At 41.5% G+C, this 25,616-nt stretch overlaps 1 protein-coding gene across 2 annotated transcripts in view; it reads left to right on the top strand.

The window, feature by feature from the left end:
• CAMKMT (calmodulin-lysine N-methyltransferase) overlaps positions 1–23,271 on the top strand; it is a 244,092-nt gene extending 220,821 nt beyond the window's left edge. For both annotated transcript variants that reach the window (XM_082217877.1, XM_082217878.1), the window contains 3 exons: positions 6,446–6,509; positions 11,417–11,548; positions 20,802–23,271. In XM_082217877.1, coding sequence (XP_082074003.1) covers positions 6,446–6,509; positions 11,417–11,548; positions 20,802–20,876 — 271 coding nt within the window. In that variant the 3' untranslated portion in view covers positions 20,877–23,271. The remainder of the gene's footprint in view (positions 1–6,445; positions 6,510–11,416; positions 11,549–20,801) is intronic.
• The last annotated feature ends 2,345 nt before the right edge of the window (positions 23,272–25,616 follow it).

The following is a 25,616-nucleotide window of genomic DNA, read 5'->3' as shown; positions in this document are numbered from 1 at the left end:
AAATTGCTGGCCATACGGGTAGATTTATTGTTGTCTCATTAGAAAACAAAGGATTGCGCTTAATAGATTAAATACACATTCACTCGCCAGACATGGAAAACACGTATCGCATTGGCTCTATTTACACTGAACCATATATAAATTTACACTGAACCATATGTAAGGAGAAAGCAAATTTATAAAACATTTTCACTAACAGCCAAATGAATGTGAGATGTGGAACACAGATTTCTTAAAAAACACTGGTTATTTTGTTGGCCTGAGGTAAAATGCAAGTGTACCTCCATGTTTCTTTAATAAGCATAAAATAACACTTTTCCCTTTCCGTTTTTCTTCATCTTCATTTACAGTGTGATGAACTATCTGGGCTGCTGAGTCGTGTTAATATTTAGTCTGCATCATTTCCATGCTCACTTTCTTTCCAAATAAAGAATCACTTGAATGATATTTTCACCCTAAATATTCGTAATATTATAAGATGTTCAGTAAGTGGGATAAAAACAAAATAAATACAATGAGTTAGCAACATGGGTGTAATAATATTACCCAGATCATTGTCAGTCATTAAGATCTGTAATTAGAACAAAGCAGAAACCTGTGTTCAAATGTTAAGTAAAATGACAAATTCACGGAGCACTATTTCTAGTAAAGGTGGCAGTGTATGATTCTCTGAATAACTAAACATTGGCACTACTTGGTTCCATTTACAAGAAAACAAGCTCCATTCATAAACATGTTTCAAACTCATACTGAGTTTCAGCTAAAAATATACATGATTATGAAGAGTAGTGCTATGTTTAAACTCTTAAATCATCCATATATTTTCATTCAGTCATTTGAACACATTGTATTCAAGGATTGAGAATATATGAATAGTGTATTATTACATATCCTTTAGGTTAAAAAAGAAATCAGAGGCAAGCTCAATAGTGGTTAGCTGCTGGAATTTGTGTGTGTGTGTGTGTGTGTGTGTGTGTGTGTAAGGACACAATTAAAAATAATTGTGAAGCAGTGCTTAAACAGAAATTTAAGGGAAATATGAGGCAGCATTAAAGTCAATGTTGGGTTATGGTTTATTTCTATACCGATTTTTTTGGCCCCAAGGCCCTGAGCAGCATACTAATAGAAAATAACAGAATCAAAATAACAGAAAACAGAAAAATCAGAAGATACCCACCAGTCATCTTGGATAAGCTAGATCACTAGTGTGCACGTATTGTGCGCTTCTTTTACACTGGATGTGTCAGTGAAAACACAGAGTGAAAGGAATACTAACTTTCAGGGCAAGTTCACATGTCCAGTTACAGAGAGAGCAAACAACAAGGAGGCATCAGGTTCCTCCAAAAGTTAGATAAAAGATGGTAATGAGAAGTAAATGAGCCATGTTAACACAATTCATTTATCATATGGTAGCCACAAGCATCAAATGGCAAACCTAACATGTTACTCTTATGCCAGGGTTCCATGTTGCCGGAGCCCATTTCCCAGCAAGCGTGGCCAATGACCAAGGATAATGGTGTTCACTATATGTAGAACCAAGAGACCGATTTATAAAACCTCTGCTCAAAAATGGAACACACTCGAAGAGGGTGGAAATGGTGAAATGGCTGCTGAGTGATACTGATACACTATATGCGTTGGCAGCTAAGAAGATCAGGAGAAAAGAACTAGATAAAATAGCTGTCAATTGCAAAGGTGATTCGGACATTTAAGCTGCACATCCTACCTGAGAAGCCATTGCTATTCTATCGTATGCAACAAATAATTTTTAGGAGACGTGATTGTGGTTTCTTATATCTGCAGTGCCTGATGCTTTTATGGTTTTTATGGTTATTGTTGCTTTTCTTTTTGTTCCCTTCGTGAATGATGCCATGGCCTTTGGCTAGTGCAATAAAGTTGATAATGATGGTGATGATGACCAAGGATAATGGGAGCTGTAGTTCAGCAACACCTGGAGGGCCAAAGGTTGCCCACTCCTGCCTTCATTCTTCCAGCTTCCCAGCACAGTGGGTTTCTATCACTTGCCAAGAGGGGTGGGGCTTGGGGGGACTTGGTGTGGTGCAGTACATGGTGATGGAGCCATTCCTCACCGGCCACTACTGCATGAATTACACTAGCATCTCTGGTTACTGTTGGCCACAGAGGCTCACCGGATGCTGTGTGTAGGCAAGCAGAGTTGTCATGTTGTTGTTGTTTAGTCTTTTAGTCGTGTCCGACTCTTCATGACCCCATGGACCAGAGCACGCCAGGCACTCCTGTCTTCCACTGCCTCCCGCAGTTTGGTCAAACTCATGCTGGTAGCTTTGAGAATACTGTCCAACCATGTCGTCCTCTGTCGTCCCCTTCTCCATGTGCCCTCCATCTTTCCCAAAATCAGGGTCTTTTCCAGGGAGTCTTCTCTTCTCATGAGGTGGCCAAAGTATTGGAGCCTCAGCTTCTGGATCTGTCCTTCCAGTGAGCACTCAGGGCTGATTTCCTTAAGAATAGATTGGTTTGATCTTCTTGCAGTCCATGGGGCTCTCAAGAGTCTAGTGGCCCTTTTTGCATCAGAACTATACCATGCAGTTCTGCCGCTGTCAGGAACTAGCATTATTTAAATCCTATGCACCTGTCCCATAGGAGCTGGCACTCACCATCATTATTGTTTTTTTGCTTATTATTAAAATATTTCATGCTTATATACAACTATCTGTGGCACTGCATTAGAAACACTGCTTCCATATAGCACCCAAGATGCTGACATCTAAGAATGGGATTGCATCTGCCTCCATTGTTGTACCACATGAGACTGAGGAGTTTAGGTTTCTTAGGATGGAATAAAATAGTGCTGGATGACAATAGCTTTGAAGGCTATGCTTCAAAGTTATTAGAAAATTAAAGACAATGGCATCTTGCCTTAAAAAGAAAAAAAAATCACCTGGATGGCAAGGATAAATTTGCAGTGGGGGGAATCAACGTCCTTTTATTGAAGAAAGTATCTTTATCGCTTTGTGTGGATGGCAGGTATATTTATTTCAGGCACCAGTCCATCCATTTCCAGACAGGGGCAGCTACAGAATTTGCACACATAAATTCCATTTCTGAATTCCTTTCAAAGTTCTCACTGAAATTGGCACCAACTGCATATTGTCTATATATTGATAAGACTGCGCTAAGAATGTAGGCGGCAGCTTGTTGCGTTTTGGAGTAATAACATTGTTTATTTAGATCTAGCTTTCCCCCGCTCGTTTTCAGTTTTTATGAAAAACTGATGGTCTGGAAGTAAGCGCTCTCCCCCAACCCACAATAAATGTGTTTCAGTGCATGACAGCTTTGCTGTTTACTGAAGCCGTGCAAAACTGTAAATGACAATGAAGAGTGAACAACTGGAAATCATGTCTGAACCACCAGCCATAAACTGTGATACTTGGCTGTCACATTACATGCAAAATAAAAAGATTTGACATGATAGCTTATAAAATATAAACATGTATCCATGCTCCAGAGATGCGTGTAGTATTTTGCAGACAATAGTACAAAATATGTGGGATTCAACAGAGAATGGCATGTGTTCTCGCTGCCTTTTCTGGAATGTCGTCCTCTGCAGTTTAAAGGGTCAACTGACACATATCCTCCAGATGCCATTTCATATACCTGCATGCAGCAACCTCAACACATCCCTTGCATCTTTTGTGCTTGGGGGCCAGGGAGAGGGGGGTATGTCAACTTTACAGATTCTGTAGAGCCACTGGCGTGGCTTTTTGACATTCCCCAACCTTCTTATTCAGCGAAGCTCTTTCACCATCAAGAATAACAGCATTTAGTCCTGATGCCTTCTGAGAATGAATATTCTTGCTGGGAAGAAATATGCTAAGCCCAGGGCATTTAAAGTTATGATATGTTCCCCATTTTTGAAGCTAACATGTGTCTTGTGAAAGCAAAACTGGTGGACGTACCTCTAGTGGCTTTCCTGTAGCATGAGTGCGCATGGAGTGACAGAGCATTAATCACATTACAGTGGTAACGAACATAAAGGTTCTATAACAGAAAAGACTTTACCATTCATTCATCTATAAGCCAGAGTAAAATGGATGTCTGTAAACAAGGAACCAGCACGGACATCTTGGTTTGTCTTGTTCCATAGATGTGACAAATTATTAGTCATATCACAGGGTCAGTGATTTTATAGGATAGGGATCAGACCAAAGGACTACTTAGCCTAGCATCTTGTTTCAAGCCATGGCCCACCAGATCCCTCTGGGAATCCCAAAAGTGTACATAGGTGCAACAACCCTCTCCCACTTTTCTTCCTCATCACCTGGTACTAGCCATGATGGCTGTGTTCTACCTCCAATATCAAAGGCAATATGTCCCTGAATACCAGTTGCTGTCAATCAAAGGAAGGCAGTGTGTTGTTGCACCCGGGTCCTGCTTGCAGGCTTCCTCTGGATCTCTGGCTTGCCACTGGGGGGGACAGAATGCTGGACTAGATGAGACTTTGGCCAGAAACAGCAGGACTTTTCTTATATTGTTATGGTAGTTCAGAGGCATACTTCCTCTATTCCGGTTTTTTAAACTGGGGGCATTTCAGAACAGGTGAGTAGGAGAAGACAGAATTTTCATGCGCCAGGTAACCAAGGGGTTGAGGAAATGGTAACTTCCCTACAGCTACAATTAACCAAGTGGCAAGTAATGTGCCGTGTAGCAGTTGCTGTTTGAGATTGTACTGTTTTACCAGTCTTCTGTCTGCCATTTGGACCAGCATGGATCAGTGAAGTACCCATGTGGGTTGCTGTGTCAGGCACACACTAAATTCTTGCTTCTGACACTCAGAATTCATCTCAGGCCCCTGTTCATTGACTACGTTGCTAGTGGGTTCAACCCGCTCCCAGTATGTCTGATACCCATATCTCAAAGTCCAACGTTAATAATTGGCATCCTGGTTGGCAACAATTCATTTCGGCTAAGGAACTAATAGTCCTGCTTAATGCTCTGCCTTATCCAAAAGACAGGGACACGGTGGCGCTGTGGTTTAAACCACAGAGCCTAGGGCTTGCCGATCAGAAGGTCGGCGGTTTGAATCCCGCGACAGGGTGAGCTCCCGTTGCTTGGTCCCTGCTCCTGCCAACTTAGCAGTTCGAAAGCACGTCAAAAGTGCAAGTAGATAAATAGGTACCACTCCAGTGGGAAGGTAAACGCCGTTTCCGTGCGCTGCTCTGGTTCGCCAGAAGGGGCTTAGTCATGCTGGCCACATGACCCGGAAGCTGTACGCCGGCTCCCTCGGCCAATAAAGCGAGATGAGCGCCGCAACCCCAGAGTCGGTCACGACTGGACCTAATGGTCAGGGGTCCCTTTACCTTTATCCAAAAGACCCACCACAACAAGTCTGAAGCAGGTTGATAATATCGGAAAGAAGGTTGATGTGCTCCTGTTTGATATTATTTTTTTCCTCAGGTAGAACATAGTGGAATTCTATTTCAAAAATGAGATTAAAATAGTACTCCTGCGGCACAATGGGTCAGTGCGTCTGGCTGTTAACCAGAAGGTTGGTGGTTTGAGCCCACCCAGGGACGGCTGTGGACAGGATTCCTGCATTGCAGGGGGTTGGGTTAGATGACCCTCAGGGTCCCTTTCCAGCTCTACAATTCTATGATTGTATGACTCATCCAGACCAGCCTAGCCCCACAAATACCAAATCTGATGGCTGCAATGATTCTATGATGGCTACAAGGAATGGAGCCTTTTCAGTGGGGATGCCTTGCAGTATGCCTTAATGAATAAATAAACTCCCTAGCTAAACTGGCTAAAATTGTAATGAGAGGCCAGTTGTGTGGTGAGGGATTTCTACTGTAGAGCCTAAGTATGTAATGCATTTTGCTGAGTTTGTTTTTATCAAGTTGCTCTCTCCTGGTATATTGCTGATTTTAAATATGTCACCTACACACACACACACACACACACACACACACACACACACACACATCACACAGGGAGTCTTTTTTAGGACTTTAAGTTGGCACAGAATTTTTAAAAAACAGTCCACTAAAATTCTATTTTTAAAAACAGGGGAACAGGAAGGCTTTGTTCTGCTGTTCATTTGCCCTCCTGAAAGAACATGTGAAATGCTACCCTTGCCTTACGTTATTGTATTGATTCTGATTTCTAATATGCCATCTGCTTAAAATAAAAAAATACACTAATCACTGACCATTTATTCTTGTTGCATAGCAAAACATTTCCGACTGATCTTTCTGCCTTGAGCTTTGGACAAAAAAAATGGTTACAAGCTTCAGAATTTGTTTGTTTTCTTGTTTAAAAAGTGCATGAACTGGAAGGAATTTAGACCTCAATTTCTCCTTCACAGCAATGTGTAAACATATGTAATTAGCCTTGTACTTATCTGCATTAGTATCATTAGAACTGAAACCCCTTTTTAATCTGGATTCTGTTCTCTTCTCAATGTCAGCCTGTTTCTGGACCAGTACAGAGCTAGCCTTGTGGATGCAATAAAGAGATTACTCCAACCCAGTGTAAGTATGTTTCTATTTTCTCCTGAACACGGGCTTCAGAATAATTAGTCTGTGCACAATGATTGAGAGAGTAATGGAATGGCAGGATTAATGTCATGTAATACTTTAATACTTATTATGTCCAACTTCAATTGAGTCTTCTAATCTATCAGATTCCTTCCTAATCATAAACTAGGAAACTTCTTATACTTGGCCTTCTGATAAGGAACACAGTGGGTAGTAAAATAAATGAAACCGCTTCAAAGATAGTGTGAGATTATTTTTATCAAAGCGTTTCTTGAGTATTTTCCTTTGATAACAATGTCTTCATATTAAAGTAAAATTCCGATATTGAAAGTTTTTATGTTGGCTTCTGTCATTTGTAATCCCTTCAATGGTAACCTTTGTCATTGTGTATTTATTTATTGCAAAGTACCATTTTTATGTCTTTCATTGCTGCTTATATTAAGTGAATAAAATCCTTAGACTGATCCATAGCCTAAAACTCTGCTTCTTTTGTCTTTCTTTCTTTCTTTCTTTCTTTCTTTCTTTCTTTCTTTCTTTCTTTCTCTCTCTCTCTCTCTCTCTCTCTGTCTGTAAGTAAACTATACATTTACATATTATAAATGGTAGGACATAGTAAATACAACAGTGAGTGACAACAAGTATATATATTGGGACTGGATGGGGAACATATATTATATGATGGTTTAGCCGCTGCTCATTATATAAACTTAAAATTCCTGACGCGTGCACATACATGAAACTAATACATTTGTTTCAGACCAAAAAATAAATTTATCTCTTTATATCATTCTAGATAAATAATTTGATTTTTAAAATTTTTATCCTCAAAGGTTAGGGCTGCTAACAGTATTTAAAGGCAGCATATGAAGCACTTGAGCAAATAAAACATTTAAATACGAAATACCTTAAAAGCAATCCACTCTTAACAGAGTGTCCTCCTTAAACCCAATCACGAAATACTTGCCGGAATAAATAAACAGCTTAACATGGTCAAGAATTGTTTCTTGGAGGTAGGGCTGAACAGCCACATGTTAAGTTAACCCCACCCTGGACGGTTAAGTCCAGTAAGAGGTGACTAGGGTGGCGCTGTGGTCAAAACCCCTGAGCCTCTTGGGCTTGCCAATCAGAAAGTCAACAGTCCGAATCCGCAAAACAGGGCGAGCTCCCATTGCTCTGTCCCAGCTTATGCCAACCTAGCAGTTTGAAAGCACACCAGTGCAAGTAGCCCCACCACCAGGGGGGGAAGAGTGGGGCATTGAAAAATGGAGCCAGACACCCTCTCACCTCACGGCCTCGGTCCAGTATACCTGAAGGAGCGTCTCCACCCCCATCATTCTGCCCGGACGCTGAGGTCCAGCGCCGAGGGCCTTCTGGCGGTTCCCTCATTGCGAGAAGCAAAGCTACAGGGAACCAGGCAGAGGGCCTTCTCGGTAGTGGCGCCCGCCCTGTGGAACACCCTTCCAGCAGATGTCAAGGCGATAAACAACTACCTGACATTCAGGAGACATCTTAAGGCAGCCCTGTTCAGGGAAGTTTTTAACGTGTGATATTTTATTGTATTTTTGGTTTTTATGGAAGCCGCCCAGAGTGGCTGGGGAGGCCCAGCCAGATGGGCGGGGTATAAATAATAAATTATTATTATTATTATTATTATTATTCTCGTACTTGACCTTCATGAGCCAGGGTGAGCATGGCTCCAACTCACCTGAAGGAGCCCAAAAGCCCAAACCCTTTTGCATTGCTTTTCCAGGGAGAGCACATTCACCCTGATAAAGCAAGCCGTTGCGAAAACAGGGGCTCTATTGCTCCTCACAAGCATTTCTTTGGCTTTCCCATTTGAATGCAGAAATTCTGCGTTTGTCGTGTACCTTGAGTATAATGGCTGCTTCATTATAGCTCAGTCCTGTTCAAATCTTCTCGGGGTAAGACCCATTTAATTCAGTGGGGCTTGTGTTGTTGTTGTTTCATTTCGTCATGTCCGACTCTTTGTGACCTCATGGACCAGAGCACGCCAGGCATAGGGGTAGGATCCAGCCTTAATCTCTTTTCTCGGGGATCATCATCCTACAATTTCAAGGGTTCTTTGGCAGAAGTATGTTTTTGTATTGTAGATCGTATGACCTTAGTTTCAACACACCCTGTATTGAACAGTTTGATACCCGGACCCAGTGCTATTTTTCTAGAAAAAGAATTACCGGATCTCACCATGAACACCTCCCTTGTTCTCCTAGAATGGCAATGGCGCCCATCTGAGAAATGCCGGAACTGAGTTCTGGCTGGAAAAAAGCCCTGCCCAGACCCATTGGTAAACTTGAACAGTATGTCTGCCTCATCTATCTGAACACTGAATCTTGATCCTTTCTTCTGTGCCCTCAGAATACATGTGATCCCAATGTTAGGTTCCTGTCTAGCATGTGAGATTGGGATGACCCTTTGCCAAGCAGTTCATTATGCTATTGGTGCAAAGATGATGTCAGACCAAAGAGGGATTGGATGGCAGAGTGAGAGGGTTTTTTCCCCACTTTCAAATTCTAGCTTGAATGAAATATTGACCTCTGTACTTCACAACTTGTTCCTCCATGTATTTGAGAATGTAGCCAAAATGCATTAGTTACATTGCATTGTAGGCTCATGCTTAATTCATGCTACACAATTGCCTCTGGGTCTCTTCAAATATTTTGAGTTTTCCAGCATCGTTGTTTATGTACAAATCAGTTTCTCACCATTTCCCTCCTAGATAATTAATGCTTCTACTTTCTGGAAATGAGTTCCTTTCTCTCCCTCTCCTTTGCGTTGCTTCATTTTAATGCTGCCTTTTCCCCTAAGTGGACCGGTCTAGTGTCTGTAGCCCCATCAGGGAGAGCCTGCTGATGGTATTTGGGTCACAGCGTCCATTCGTACAGTGAAAGCCCAGAGGCTAGGGTTACTTACTTTCCTTTTGAGATATCTCCAACAGATTATCCAAGTTCCACTGAACTCTCTTGGAAAAATGGCAGTAGCAGGGAGCCAGTTGCTTTTTCAGTACCAGCAACAATAGCAATGAGAACCCAGCAATTAGGAAAGGGTTATGGTAATGTATATACAGATATATATATATATAGATATATATATAGATATAGATATAGATATAGATAGATAGATAGATAGATATGGTGTAGGTGTGCACTAATGTATACATCAGCCTGCAAGATGAGCCTGCAAACAACTTACATCAGGAGTAGCCAATATGGTGCCTGTCGGATATTGTGGATGATGGGAGTTGTAGTCCAATAATATCTGGAGGGCACTTGGGTTGGGAGAGGCTGGTATGCACTGATACCAACACAGCTGGTCAATTTAAACTTGGAAACCAGTTTAATCGCCTGCCTTCCATCAATTTAAATTAAATGTTAGAAAAACATAATTGTCCTACAATAGATTATCAACTATTTAAAAAATCGTATCAGCAGCTGCAGAGCACGAAACAGCAGGCTTTACATTGCATAGTGACTTTGTGGTCATGCACATGTGTTAGTACTAGAGATGAAACATCTTTCAACCACCCCTCCCCCCCAATGAATTTTCAGTTTTAGAGATTCGAGGGAGAAAACCGAACCCTGGAGAATGAGAACTCACATTCAATTTTTACATACGCTGCCTTGCAAATACAAAAGACAACATGTATTCATTACCAATGTAAATCAGTTTAGCATCAGTAGCTGCCTTGTAAAAAGTTATGGGTGTTTTCCCTAGCTGGAGTGACCTTTACTTGCTTTGATGGAGGGTGGAGGGTGTGTTGGCAGCTTGCAGAAACCTGTGACTTTTGTGCAGCTAGAATGTGGCCTACTGTGCAAGGTCGGAGTCACAGCCATTGTTCCCCCCATTTTTGCCTCTGGCCCTGCCCATCAATGGCATGCTGCCCCCAGAAAGTTGTCCACAAAGGAATTTGGGGCGACGCTTTTCAATGGAACAGCAGTGAGGAGGGATCAGGAAAACGCCGTTTGTACAATAAACATACATAAACACATACGTAATTTTATTTGTATGCCGCCTTTCCACCGTTCAAGCCAAGCTCAAGGCGGCTTACATCATGAAAAAATACATAACTGCAACATAACAAAAGTAGCCATCAATAGTAAATACAAAACCAAACTGAAGAGTTTCCACATAAATCAGAGCAAAAGATACCCCCCAAAAAAGAAGCAGCAGCAAGAGCAACAATTCCCACCCAAACAACAGCTCTGTAGCCTCAGGCCCCTGCCCTCCCAGGTCAGGTGTTAAAAAGGCCAGAGCTTTGTGTGATGCTCAATTCTCATTTCCAGTAGAAGAGCCAGTCTGCCCAGGTTAAGTACCTTAAGATCAGGGCCAGAATCAAGGATCAGCAGGGTTGGCATCTGCTGAGGGCTCACACTCTTGCCCCACACTGACAAGAACCACAAACCTGCTATTCCTCTTTCACCATTGCAACCTACTAGTTCACTGTCCTTCATTTTGGTCCTGAGTATCAGTAGAGTATCGGTAGATGCCACTGATAAATCTTCCACTCTCATAAACTTTGGGATACAACCCATTGTGTATATCCATCCTAATCGTGAATGAAATGGAAGATGAATTCAACACAATTTTCTTTGCAATTTGTGCAGTAACGATGCTTTTGTTGTATTTAAGACACGTAGCAAACTTTCTAACATGTATGGACAAGGTGAAATAAGTTTTATCACATTTAGGTGTAAATATTATTTGAGTCTCTTTAGTCAAGCAGCTGCATATTCTGAACCATTTACTTTCCAACTGTGAATACTTTCCCAACAGAACAATGACTGCTTTAATGAGCTCCTTGAATTTTTGATCACGTTTATGCCAAAGGTGATTTATTTACAATTTTAAATAAAAATGTATAAATGTTCTTCTTAATGTTCTAGGGGAAAGCGATGATATTTGCTCCAATCAGAGGGAATACTCTGAACCAGTTTTGCAATCTAGCTGAAAAAGCTGGTTTCTCTATCCAAAGACATGAAAATTATGATGAACACATTTCAAACTTCCACTCCAAGGTTAGTTTTCTGCTCGTGTTAGATAACACTTTAATCCGCATTGCATTTTGAAGAGATCATGGTCCTTTTGGCAGGTAACCTAAATGTTTGATTAAAGTACTCTTAGGTGTGCTGCCTCTAAATAGCTATTTTTTTGTATCTGATTATTCTGTGTGGAAGAACCATCCTTTATCTTTGCAAGTCTAGAAGAGCTTTGTAGAAGCTTCTCCTGTTTACCATTTCCACAGAACTAATCTGTTCATTCATAAGGGTCTAATTCAAAACATTCATATGTTTAATTTAGCTCATCTCATACACATCTATGGCAAGCAAGCACATCCGTTTTAAGCCGAAAGCCTGAAGCTGTTAACTCCATTTAATGCTGGAATATATGAAAATAAATAGGAGGTGAATGTCTAATTGTATCATATTGTGGTTTAAATCCTTATCTAACTGTTTTATGGCTGGGTCAGTTGGCAGCTTCAAGGTGCTAAATCTCATACTGAATTTCACTGTTGTGGGGGTATATTTCAGATCTAGGCACTACAAGATTTAGGTCAAAGGCTCTTATCTGAGTGTGATTTCTAAGCTTGCTTACATAAAGCGACTTGTTATCACTCTTCTCTTTTACTACATATAGATGTAGACGGAGAGAAGGCAACACAAAAAAACTTTTTAGGAATTCCCTTCTTCCATGCTTAACAGCCCTACTTATCAAAATCAGAGTTATTACATGGGGGAGGCTTAGTTCACTGTACATCTGACACCCAGAATTGGACTCTTATCAGAACTCCTTCCTTTCCTTTTCTCCTTCTCTGTCTCTATGGAAGACCCCATCAAGCAGTTGGCTGGAACTTCCAAATGCCTGTAACCGGTCTCCTGTGCCACAAACCATGGCTGGGACCATCTGGTCACAGGGTAGAACAGGAAGCAGATGTTCCGATTCTCTGTGCCTGCGTGACATATATGAAGCCCCAATTCAAACTAAGCTTTGCAGAAAGGAATATGTAAGAGGCAGCCACCATATTGCTGCCACATGGAAAGACGCCACAGTGCTAATGCTAGCAGCTCCTTTCATGGCTTCCTCTCTGTCTTAAGCCAGGAAGTACAGGTGGAGCTGAAATGGTCAAGTGGCTCAGCAGTATTGTGTCTTCATAATGGTGCATTAATAAGGTCGCCATCATGGTTTTCTCTCTGCCTAATGGCTGCTGTTGGCTCCTAAGTTCTAATATTTGACACAGTCAACTAAAAGCCACATAAGTGAAGGAGCAGGCCAGACAGCTGCGGTATTTTCACAATGCAGTGATATTTCAGCCACTGTCCGTAGGCTCAAAATTCCCCACAAGGTTGGGCATGGCCAATAACATTTATGTTGGAAATGCCATGGTCAAGCCAAGGCTTAATATGGTGTCCATAGCATTTTACCTGGATACTGTAAAACAAGGATCGATCCATCTGCATCCTGAAGCCAGAATAAGACAGTTAGTTGCAGCAAGGTCAGCTTCTGAGATCCATAGGCCAGTGAGGGAGCTGTTATATAACTTCCCTATGAGGAAAAGCTAAACTAAATTATACTTCAGAAGAAAACTAAGGGGAATTGTAGTAGAAAATAGGTCAGAGTCCAGGTTCATTCAATGAAACTGACTGGCAGAAGGTTCGGAGCAGGCAAAAGAGAAAGTAGGTCTTCACACAAAATATGGTGCAGCACGATGTGCTGAGGGCCACTAGCTTATCTTGGGGGCTTTACAAAGCTAGGTCTATCAATGGCTAGTTCCCTCATTGCAAGAGGTGAGGTTACAGGGAACCAGGCAGAGGGCCTTTTCAGTAGTGGCACCTGCCCTGTGGAATACCCTCGCATCAGATGTCAAGGAAATAAGCAACTATCCTACTTTCAAAAGACATCTGAAGGCAGCCTTGTTTAGGGAAGTTTTTAATGTTTGATGTTTTATCGTGTTTTTAATATTCTGTTGGGAGCCACCCAGAATGGGCAGAGTATAAATAAATTATTATTATTATTATTATTATTATTATTATTATTATTATTATTAGACACAACCGCGAAAAGGAATCCCCAGGTTTGGAAGCAGGATGTCATTGATCACCAGCTGCTAGGGCGTTCCCTGGAGGCATCTGGTTTGCCTCCTTGTTGAAAATAGGATGGTGAATTCAATGGCATGGCTCCTCTTGCATTATGTTCAGTGATCTACCCACAAATAGAACTTAGAAGAAGAAGAAGAAGAAGAGTTTGGATTTGATATCCCGCCTTTCACTCCCTTTAAGGAGTCTCAAAGCGGCTAACATTCTCCTTTCCCTTCCTCCCCCACAACAAACACTCTGTGAGGTGAGTGGGGCTGAGAGACTTCAGAGAAGTGTGACTAGCCCAAGGTCACCCAGCAGCTGCATGTGGAGGAGTGGAAACGCGAACCCGGTTCCCCAGATTACATGACTACCGCTCTTAACCACTACACCACACTGGCTCCTAAGCAGTCACTCAAGCCATTCTTGTCTCAGCTTTTGCAGCTCCTTTAAGAGCCAGAGCTTGAACTGCCAGAGTTACATGTCACTGTCACTGTCCAGCTTTAGCCTGAGCCTGTTTATCCTGTCTATCCCACTGCAGTGTCAAAGAGGGATATTCCGTGTTTTGGACTACAAATCCCATTGGCCATGCATGCTGGGGTTGATAGAAGTTGTAGTCCAAAACATCTGGAGGGAACCGGGTTTGGGGAAGGTTTGTCAAGACCCCATAATTCATTATGGTGGGTTTGCTGGGACTACAAAAGTTACTTTCCTGGGTAATCAACCAGGATTTCTGTTAGTTATGGAGCTGGTTGTGAAAGGGGCTTCTGGGTGTGACTCTTGTGTTAAAATCTCAAGAGGCGTTTCCCCTTCATTTAAGACTGCTGGAAGAATCTGACACACCCGCTTCCCGATTTTGCAACATATTCCCGGTCCATACTATCAGAAGCAAAAGCAGATCGTCCGTATTAAGTTTCACAAATACAAGGTGTGTCAATACACTGCAAGTAATCCCATCTCATCCACTTCTTTTGCCTTCTAAATGTCTTAGAATTATGCAAAATATTTGGGTTAGTATTTCCCGAGATGCAAATTGTTTGCCTGCCACCACTGGAGAATTCCTGTTCTTGAAACAACTTTACGCTATTGCACAAGCAGCACCTAACTTCCACCTGGCAGCAGTCAAGAGGGAAGAGAAGGGAAGCCGGGACCTTTCTGCCTGCAGCTGCAACTTTTGGGTCTAACATGGGAATGAGAAAAACTTGTTGCTAGGAATGTGTACCCGAGTTTGCTTATTTCCTCCTCCCTTCCATCCACCCTCCCAATCAATTTTCACTTTGTCTTCACGTCTATTTTTGCATTGTACGTCTATGGACAGGTCTGACTTGTTTGTTAGCAATCTGTAAGCCACTCTTGGAGCCATGCATGGCTGAAGAGCACAGTAAGGATTCTTTAGATAAAGAACAAACATTAATCACCATATGAAAATCAGGTCCACCTGGAATCAGGTCCACCTGTTCGACAGTGGAATTTGCTGCCAAGGAGTGTGGTGGAGTCTCCGTCTTTGGAGGTCTTTAAGCAGAGGCTTGACAACCATATTTCAGAAGTGCTCTGATGGTGTTTCCTGCTTGGCAGGGGGTTGGACTCGATGGCCCTTGTGGTCTCTTCCAATTCTATGATTCTATGATTCTATGATTCTATGATTCTATGTGAGCACCAACTTTTGTGATAGCGAAAAACAAAGGTGGGGGCACTGCACAACGTGTAATGCACCGAGCTGAACACAACCCACAAGTCATGCGTGCCAACAGCCCATCAGGGTCTTGGCGGAAGGAGGGGGAACTTGTTAAGCACTCTGCGCTATGTGGCTGCATTTGCTTTGGTCCCAAGCTGCTTAGGCTTGCAGAAGGAGGGGAATGCAAGAGCACCAAGGCTGTCTCAGCCCATGCAGGATGGCTCTGATGACTGACTACAGCCGCACCATTTCTCAGATAATGGCAGCAGCTTCCCAGCTACTTTGGCTGGCCTTGCCTGCTCTGTTTTGGGGACTTCTGCTGGTGGGAATAGCACTGCCAGTAGCTTCCCAACTGCCCATGCTTCTGGCAGGCACAGTGGGGGGCCTCCACAGTGGCCGAACTGCCTGATGGAGCCCAGCAGAGGGACACCTCTGTGTCATCCTCACCCCTTCCAGTAAAAGTCGGGGCTTTACACAGCATGGGCCGATGTAGATTATGACCTTTCAGGACAGAGATCCATTCATTGACTTTTAGTCTGTGGTCCTGTTCTTTGCGCTTTGGGTTAAGGCTAGAAATTTGAAAGACTTGAGGCCAAAGCAGATGTTGCTTTAAGTGTGGCTAGCAGCTGCAAGAGAGGTTTAACCTTTTCCTCCCCAATGAAACTGACTAAAATGGGGGGGGGGCTTCTCCTAACACTAGCTGTTACAAAGTAGGGTGAATTTTGACAGTCTTGCAGCTAGGGGCTGGGACTCAAGGGATAAACCTCCCCTTCTTGTGTACTACAGACCCAATGAAAATTGGAGGGCTCTGCTCCAGATTTTTTAAACACTCTTGATTGCTAGCTATGCCATTATAGTAACATTTGTCGTAACCCCCATACATTATACTGTGTCCCTCTTTACTAGAACAGATTCCTGTTTCCTAGTGCTTGTCTTTGGTCAGTTATTATCTTTGGGGTTTTTGTTTTCCTTTTGGGAATGCCTTGTTAAGACCAGTATACTAGTTAGCATAAATTCTTCGGGATCCGGTTGCCGGCCCAGGGGACTATTTGAACGGGTTGGTAAATAAATTTCATTTCCTGGGGCACCTGTGTGTCAGTGATGGTGCATGAGCACTTACACAAGGGTGTTTCCAGACAGGGCCTTCATTTGCAAACAGGTAATTCAGATATCACATTGGTAATATGCTTTTTATCAAAGTGGGGATGCACACTAGCGTTTTGATGCCAATGACATATGGATGCTACAAAAAAATAAATGCATTCACGAGGAGACCTAATCCTGCAATAAACATCCTGCTGGAAGCATCCTAAGTGGCTTGGTGGCCATATAATGATGGCCACCATTGTGTATGGCTTTTAAAGAGGATTAGACAAATTAATGGAAGAGGGGGCTATGTTCTATATGTGTATCAAGCTATGCTTCTCTGTGCCGGTTGCTGGGGAAGACAAGTGGGGATGGTGCTGTTGCCCTCAGGTCCTGTTTGTGGGCTTCCTAGAGAACAGGGTGGTGGGACTAGATGGGCTTGATGTTCTGAATCTGCAAGGCACTGCCTGCCATCTGCACACTGAAGTATGTTAGGAACTGAAGATAGCATATAATAGGACAACCCTGGTTTTCAGTGAACCATCACCTTCTTGTGGGACTGTTAAGAGAAGGAGAGGCTGTTGCTGAGTCAATGAACGCAGCACACTGAAGGAAAAGTATATCCTTCATGTATGTGCATTAAGAGGCTTGGATGAGAATTGGGGTGTTGTGAGCATGTTCCTGATTTCAGCTCTGTAATGTCAAGGGTATCTCATTTCCCCCCAAATTCAGACATCCACAACGATGCTAGTTCATTATTTAATGTTATCTAAATTGTTGATGAACCTAAACAGCCTCCTTTAGGCGCCTTTTTTCTTTTAAAATAAAAATGTGGGCAAGGACCAGATTATCCGGTTTCCAAAAGTGACAATTGCAATAGCGTGGTTTTTGCTGGTGCCTTATTATAAGCTTCCTGCAATTTGCAAATCCCAGTTAAAAGTTTGCACGTTGACTTAAGGATCTGTTTTCTTGTTATATGCCCCTTCCCAAAGCCTCATCTTTCCCTAGGATGAGTTTGCTCCCAAACGAAGGAGAGGCGTTTTCCTTTTGGCTTCATGTTATCCTCTTATCCCTACTGTTTTGGAATAGAGCGTAACCAGCTGGAGAACTGTAAGAAGCCTGATAATGCAGCTATTTTCTGCTGTCCCGTCTTAATCTTGTTACACAAATGGTTGTGAAGAGATTCATGAATTTTAATTTTGCCCTCTGCATTAGTGCTTCATGTCACTCGTACACAGCTGCCTTCTATGGGGAGTTGTTCACCCCTCCTCCTACAACAGGGGGAAAAATTAGTTACAATCTTGGCAGTAGTGCAAGTAACAAAAAAAATAAAAAAAATCCACAGATTTAGGCAACCACCCATGAAGCTGATTAACAGTCAGTGATCAGGAGGAACAGCTTTGCCTCTTAAACTTTTCACCTCTCATTGTTAGCTGTGAAATTTTATTTCCGTTAAAAAGCAAGCCTGTAATCAAAACTGGGCCCTTCCTACACTTTATGCCAGTGCTTTTGTTTAAAATTGCCCCCACATCACGAAATCATCCTGTTCAGAAGCCAAACAGCAGAAGGTAGGGAGATATATATATATTTAATGAAAGTGTGTGAATGGTTTTTTATTTCTTTTCCTTTTAAACATATGTGTGATTTAATGTTTTCCTGTATTCATGTTACATAGTCAATAGCTCTTTAGAATATGTAGCTCATAACTGAGATTTATGTGTTTACACGTGCACACAGACACTGGCAAACCTGGATGATGTTGCTTTACAAATATATGTTAAAATACTCCTTTGGATAAACTGTACATGTTTTAAAGCCTAAAGAGTGCCTTTCCTTCGGTTGAAATAATGTAACCATTCGTATAATGCCTACTCATGTTTTAAGAACAATACAACAAAGCAGAGGTGGCTTAAAAAACACACACACACACACACACCCCACAATATGCGCTCTGGATGTGATGTCAAAAGAGTGGTCATATTGCCTTTCTCCTTATCTATTTGAAATGCCACATTATGAGTGGCTGGTGCTTATAATCTGTATGGTGTGCTGTTGATAATTGTGGCTACTGTAAAGGGTAAACAGTATGAATTCCTCTCCCGCTGCTGCTGTTCACCCCGTGGGTCTGAGTGTGTTACATCCAATTAGGAGGTAAAGCATAATGCTACTAAGAGCAGCCATATAATTTATTTCAGTCCTCATAGGCCTCTCTCGCTCTCTCCCCACCCCTCTCTTGCCTGCAAAATTGAAAAATTGTTTTATTCACAATTTGCTTTTAGTCGTTCATGGGTTTCAAAAGGCAGGTTTATGAGGGTTTGGGGGTTTTTTTTTTTTTCATTTCATAAAATTACAATCATTAATTGGGCTCAGAAGTGCGACCATGATGTGAGCAATAACACTCTGCATAATATTCCAGTCTGGAACATATGCACTGTTTGCAAATGGGTCTGTATGCATATATGAGTACAATAATGTTATGTTTCCGATGCACTTATGGCGGGATAACAGGTTGCAGTAATACATGGCTTTGTGGCATTTCTTTATTTGTTTAACATCCCCCTGCTAATCTGGAATGGCGTAGCTGGGTCTGGGTTGTGCTTAAACTCTGTAATGGATACTTTGTGCCGGCCGCCAGAGGTCACTAGAGAATTCAGGTTAAAAGAGTGCTGGGGGCATACCAGATCGGCCACATCCCTAAACAAGAGCAGTTTTTCTTAGGGGTTTACTTTGGAGGGTTTGCAATATATTGCCACTGGGTTCGTGAGGTTGCTGACCCAAACCACTTCAGAATAAAGGCTTCCTTGCCCATTCAAAGTTTATTCCTCCAAAAAATACTCTCTCCACACACTCCCCGCCAATTCTCTCTATACGTATTTGTTGCTTGTTGGTTTCCATTCCAGCAAACAGATTGCAAAATGCAAGCAGAGAAATTCAGCTATCAGCTGGAAGTGTTGCAATCTACTTTTTGTTTTCTAAACGGGAAGATTTCAGAATCAAAATTCAAAAATTGACACATTTGTGGCAGCAAAAAGGACAGTTGGTCCTTCAAGAGTAATTTGTTTATTCTGGCAAGTTTGCCATGAAAGTTCATGCCACAGTACATCGGCTCATATCCATGGCGCTAGAGTACTTTTTGTCACTTTGAAATAAAATGTCTTGGCTGCTGAAAAAGTAGATTTATTTGAATGCCAGGTCAGAAATCCACAGAAAAGGCTGCCTGATTCTTTAAACCCAATGAGTCACTTTATGCAAGCAAAGCGAACTACCAGTCTTTAAAGTTATAGGTACTCAGAAGTCAATTGCCATTTCTTAGGAATATTGATAAGAATTTAAATACATTCGTTCTTACAACATCCCCCCCCCCCATTTCCCCATAGGTGGTAGCCTATTCTTTAAATAAAAGGATATGGAAACACCTATGTTTATATATCATTACTAATTATTATGCCAAAACCCAGCTAAAACATATAGCTCCTGTTACAGAAGAGGAAATAATCTTGTTTGAATGGGAAAGAATGGAATGGGAAATTTTCCTTTACTTGTATCCTTCAGATTTGTGTTGGTCTGCATCTGAAATATATCTATACACATATACAAGTGTATACACACATACAGTATTGTAGAGGAAATTGCTGCATTGAAGGTTTCTAAATTTTATGGGAGATTTCAGGCACATGTGATTAGCTGCATGAATTCAATTTATATTGGTTTTTTAAAAAATATATATATTTGGCAAGTAAACTATTTTCAGACACCAAATTGGTTTTTGTTTTTGTTTTGTAAATCAACTATTTCTGGACACCCAACCAGATGAGTATTTATTTGAAAAGTGAACTCATTTTACATTGTGTGTGAGTTGGTGAGCTTCACACAATTCTTGTAGCCAATATAGGGTTGTACTAATTTTGTATTAAGAGAAGAATTTTTGAATTGCACATTATTACTACATAAACCCCTCAGAGCTGCATTAAGGACTTCGAAATGACTTAGAGATCGGTGAAATGTTTTGTGTGTAAAAGCATTACAGGACTTCCTAAATGGCTGGCGATCTTAAATGATTTATCTGTTATAAGTCCTGCAGTCTTATACTTTTAAGTTGTAGTTTTAGCTTTCATATATTTCAGATACGACATATAACTGGAATGAACTCTGATCAACAGAGTGAATCTATCGATTCCATTTATTACTATGCATGCATTTTTCCCATGAGCAATTTTGTTATAAAGCCACGAGGGGCATGTAAAATTGTGATAGATATATTGCTAACTATTCCATATTTGTGATCCTCTTTGGCACTTAAATGTAATTGTTGCTATAAGCAATATAACCCTCTCAAATATTCGCTGAAAGAGTCTCTCAGTGACTAAGATTTTGTGTCCACGTCATTAAAATATGCTAATATTGCTGTTCTTTGTCTCTCTCTTTTTAAATTTGCAGTTGAAAAAAGAAGAAAAAGGCATTTATGACGAAAACCTCCACTACCCATTTCTTCTTATTTTAACCAAACATTGATAGAATGTGTGGTGGATAATGCTTTGATTACAAAGGGCAGGGAGTGGGGGGATAGCTATATGAATGTGCCATTTTAGGTATTACCAAAGTGGGTAAAAGTTTTCCTTGCTTCTTCAGAAGGGAGACCACAGCTGCGTAGTACATTGGTCTTAGAACTTGCGTGTCTGTTTTCTTAAAAAGCAAGTCTGATAAGACTTGAAACCTTAAGCGAGCTCCATTTCTCTCTGCTTGTGGCTGCCGTCGCACACCGATTTTCTTCATTTCCACAAAAAACAACAACAGCCTTTGCTGTTAATATTTGGAAAAAACATATGTTCTGTGGTTGTGCCTGACCAACCGAACTGGATAATTGTTGGACAGACCTGACATCACATCATATTCTATATAACCTCATGATATATTTTGATTCCCCACCTACCCACCCTCCTTTCTCCCTCGTGCTTTTCTTGAAATTTGCCTTATGGGTTTTCCTCCCCCTTTCAGAGTGAAATGCTTCAAACTTGCTTTGCTTAATGTTTAATCAGTTAATGTTTTTTGACATGGTGATTTTTTATTTTTTTGGTCCTTTCCCTGTAGATGTATAAGAAATTACCGCCTCAAACCAAAGCCTCATAAACTGACCATTTGTCCCCTGGACACAATGCCTTGTCCAGTCCCTCTGCTCCTCCTCTCCAATTATGTGTGATTAGTCTCAGTGTGTTGTGTCAAGAAGGGGGAGTGTGCTGGGTACTTATTATCTGTTTAGGTACAAGAAGAGTGCTCTGGCTATGAATGAAAAGTGAGGCTTTATCAGCACTGAAATCTAACTGCAACTGTTCCACAGACCTCTTGTTAAAGACAGATCCTTGCCTGAGAAATTCTGAATGCTATAGCAGCTGCGGGGTTTCCTTTGCCCCCCACCTGCTCCCAAAATATGTTCAAACCTAACGTAATTCACATATTTGGTTAACATTTACATTCCAGAAACAATACCTGCCTTTCGAAGCAGAACTCAAAATGGTTTTGGGGTTTTGGGGGGGGGGTTGGGGCTGTGTGGAATTGGCAGTCCCAGAAACTCACAGCCTATTTTTTTCTTTTTTTATGTTATCAAACACAAATAATCTTTTTTTAAAAAAAACAAAAAAACCCACAACAACAATCCTGGTTTTAGAAAATAATTCTGGTAGTCTCAGATATGAATGCAGTCCATTGTGCAATTTATTGATGAAATACATTAAAATAATTACCTTTTGGTTTGCTGCTTTTCATCTTCGGTTTAACAAACTGAGTTGTACACAAAAGTCCTGTTCCCTTCCCTGCTCTCCTCAAATGCATTTATCCGCCACCAGTTTGCATGTACTTGTATTCAACACTTTTTATGCTCCATTAGAGCACCTATATGGATCTCAGAAGGCACAGGTCAAGTCGCAGTTAGATCATACATTTCTTTCTCACAAAAACCTGAATTGCAATGCCAAGTGATGGGCTAACATCACAATAACAGCAATTTATTCCTCTTTTGATAAAACAGCAGTCTATTCTCAGTGTTGGATAAAGACCAGGGGCAATGCAAACCAGCCATTTATCCTAGTATTTCAGTGGTAGATCTCCTTTTATGGATTTTATGGATTTCACATTGAGACTCTTACTGCATGGGATTTCTGCTAAGAAATGATAAGAATTTAGAGGTGGCTGAGGTTTGTCTTAGACGGAGCTCTCATTTTGATCAGTATGTGTTCTATAGGAGTGTGTATGTATGTATGTATGTATATCTCAACAAGGTATATATATATATATTCAATAGGAAATGTAATAATGGATGCACAAAAAATAGCCAAAGTATGAATCTTCTGTGTCTCTTCAAAAGTGCTTAAGAATAGAACAGATGGATAAACTTGCCAACTTTTTCCGGATGACCCTGGAAATTATTGCTCTACTCTTTTTTCCCTCTGAGGAGATAACAAGTATATCAAAATGAACAACTAATTATTGTTGTTTGTTTCTTTTCCCTGCCTGTCATGTCAGTACAAGCTGGTGTCTCAAATGCAGCCTATTATCCCGTAAGGGTTTAATTGAAGGGGTTTTAAGAACACGATCCTGCAAACATTTATGCATTGAGGCTGAATGGTGACGCTAACTTGCTCATGCATATAATTGATGAAAGGACTGGGGGGCCTAGACTGTAGCATTCGCTGTTTACGATCATTGTGTAACATCAACATTTTGCTTCGTTTCTTCTTTTCAAGCCCTACCCTAAGAAAAAATAACAGAGGTGGTATTTTTTCAAACTTGTGTTTTATTGTGAGGCGCTTCTTTTGATTTTTCTTTCTTTTACCTCAGATGAACTATTTTCGACAAGCCTTTGAATGCTGTTTCTACTTCTAGAAATGTTAATAAAGACTTTTTTAAATAAAAAGTTAAAATTTCTGTGTGAAATGATGTTCACATATCATGAAATAAAAATTATTAAAGATATATGTAATCCTAAAACTAGCCGCATATATCCAAGCTTACTTCAAGTGCAATATAAATATAATCTTTCATACACACACTTTAACAGTGGCAAATGGTACATACTGATGTGTTGCTTGAATGCAGGTTGAAATGAATGAATGTATTAAAAAACACTCTGAAGATGTAAACCACTGTACAAGGGCTGACAACCAATGGAAACAATAAACTGGTGCAAGTTTTCTCATAGGCTTATAGGCAGCTGAAGAGAGCCTCATTCATATTGAAATGGCAGCTTATGAACCTCTTGTCATAAGCTGCACTAGGAAGGACTCTGATGTCAGTTACAACTAAACAGGCATACTGAAGATAGAAGGAAAAGTTACAGGAAAAAGAAAGAAAAAACCATTATGAAATGTGTATTGGCATGCACATGACTACAAAAAGAGCTTTCTGAAAATCTGGAGAATGGATCTTTCAGACAATGTCTTATGCACCAGATTAACATAATTTTGGGGAGCTGTGCGGCTTTTTTTCAGAGAAAGGGGAGGCTTGCAGATGATGAAGCATAGGAGGTGATGCCAGGAACTGTTACAAGCAAGTTGTTTTCTCCCATTTGCAATTGTCCACGCACACAGAGCAACAAAATGAGAACAGTGGTTTCCCTTTAATTTTCTGAACATTTGAGCTTGCACTGTACATGCCCAATGTCCTCTTGAATGTTTCCCTTTTCGTTTCCTTTGAGGTCACACAAATGAAAAGGGTACTTTGCTCCAATTGGGGCAGTGTGGACAATAAGTCAGGTTTTCTGCCAGAGAGTTGTTCTATCCCAGAGTGATCTTTGTGCAGAGGTGGATGAAGGGCAAGGGCAAGTCCCAGGGAAATCAATTCAAATAAAAGCAGGAGAGAAGGGAGCAGGCAAAAGGCAAAAGCGAGATGAGGTGGGATGGGGCAAAGGAAGAGCAAGCAGGGCCAGATAGGATCAAAAGCCACAAAGGTGGCAGGAGGTCTCTGGTTATCCAGAGTGAAGGGCTAGATGCAACACAGGGAGCTTTCATTGGGGTGAATATCTGTCATGCACACACCCCAGCCAATCAGGAGCTGCAGAAATAATTTCTTCTGCTCGCTGCAGTTTCATCCTTCAGCTGAGAGTGGTGCCTGGGAAACCCATGGACTCCAGATCACATACCATTGTGTGCTTCATGGAATTTCATCTCTCCAACACAGCTGAATGAATGCACTGAGGCAGGGAGAAATAATGAGTGGTCTAAGCTCACAGTAAGGGCATGGATTCTACATGTGTCTTGCAGCTCTCTCTGTGTGTCCATTCCATTCAAATGCTTAGTAGAAAAACCACAGTCGATCTTATACAAAACAACCTTGCTTTAATATTTTCCAAAAAGAATGATACCTTTAGGGGGGTGGGGAGCTGTAGCTTCGTGTTCTGCTTTGCATGCAGAAGATTCCAGGTCAGTCCTCAGCATCACCGGCTAAGGCTGAGAGATACCCCCATCTGAACCCCCGGCGAACCACTGCCAGTCAGTGTTGATGATCTTGCTTTAGGAAAAAGGGAATTCAATAGGGTGGCACTGTGGTCTAAACCACAGAGCCTAGGGCTTGCTGATCAGAAGGTCAGCAGTTTGAATCCTCGCAACGGGGTGAGCTCCTGTTGTTCGGTCCCAGCTCCTGCCAACCTTGGAGTTCGAAAGCACGCCCAAAAAAGGTGCAAGTAGATAAATAGGTACCACTCCGGTGGGAAGGTCAACGGCATTTCCGTGCGCTGCTCTTGGTTCGCCAGAAGCGGCTTAGTCATGCTGGCCACATGACCCGGAAGCTGTCTGCGGACAAACACCAGCTCCCCCGACCTATAGAGCGAGATGAACGCCACAACCACAGAGTCATTAGCGACTGGACCTAATGGTCAGGGGTACCTTTACCTTTACTACACATTTATTTGCCTTTTGTTGTAATGTTTGTATTCATGGATAGGAATAAACCCACTGTACTAGGCCAGCCCTATCATTGGGTAGAATGAGGTGGCTTCTAGGGAGCAGCTGTGAAGGTGTTGAGAGACTCTATGTGCCAGGTGCCTGCTTTCCACACTCTGCACTAACCTAATGCACTAACCTCCAATACATCAGAAGACATAGTCCCGTCACCAGTGTTGAAGTAAGATTCACCTGCCCTGGCAGTCCACATCTGCATGTGTAATGAGAGGAGGGGTACCACTTTTGCTTCACTTCAGGAAGCAGATGGTATTTCATCAGTTCTGCTAACAAAGCTTTGGATTCAAATTATGGGATAGGAGCC

The sequence above is a fragment of the Podarcis vaucheri genome, assembly GCF_965113315.1.
Source record: "Podarcis vaucheri genome assembly, chromosome: 3".
NCBI classification, from domain to species: domain Eukaryota; kingdom Metazoa; phylum Chordata; class Lepidosauria; order Squamata; family Lacertidae; genus Podarcis; species Podarcis vaucheri.
Note: the sequence above shows the minus strand (reverse complement) of the source record. Positions and strands in the feature narration are given on the sequence as shown.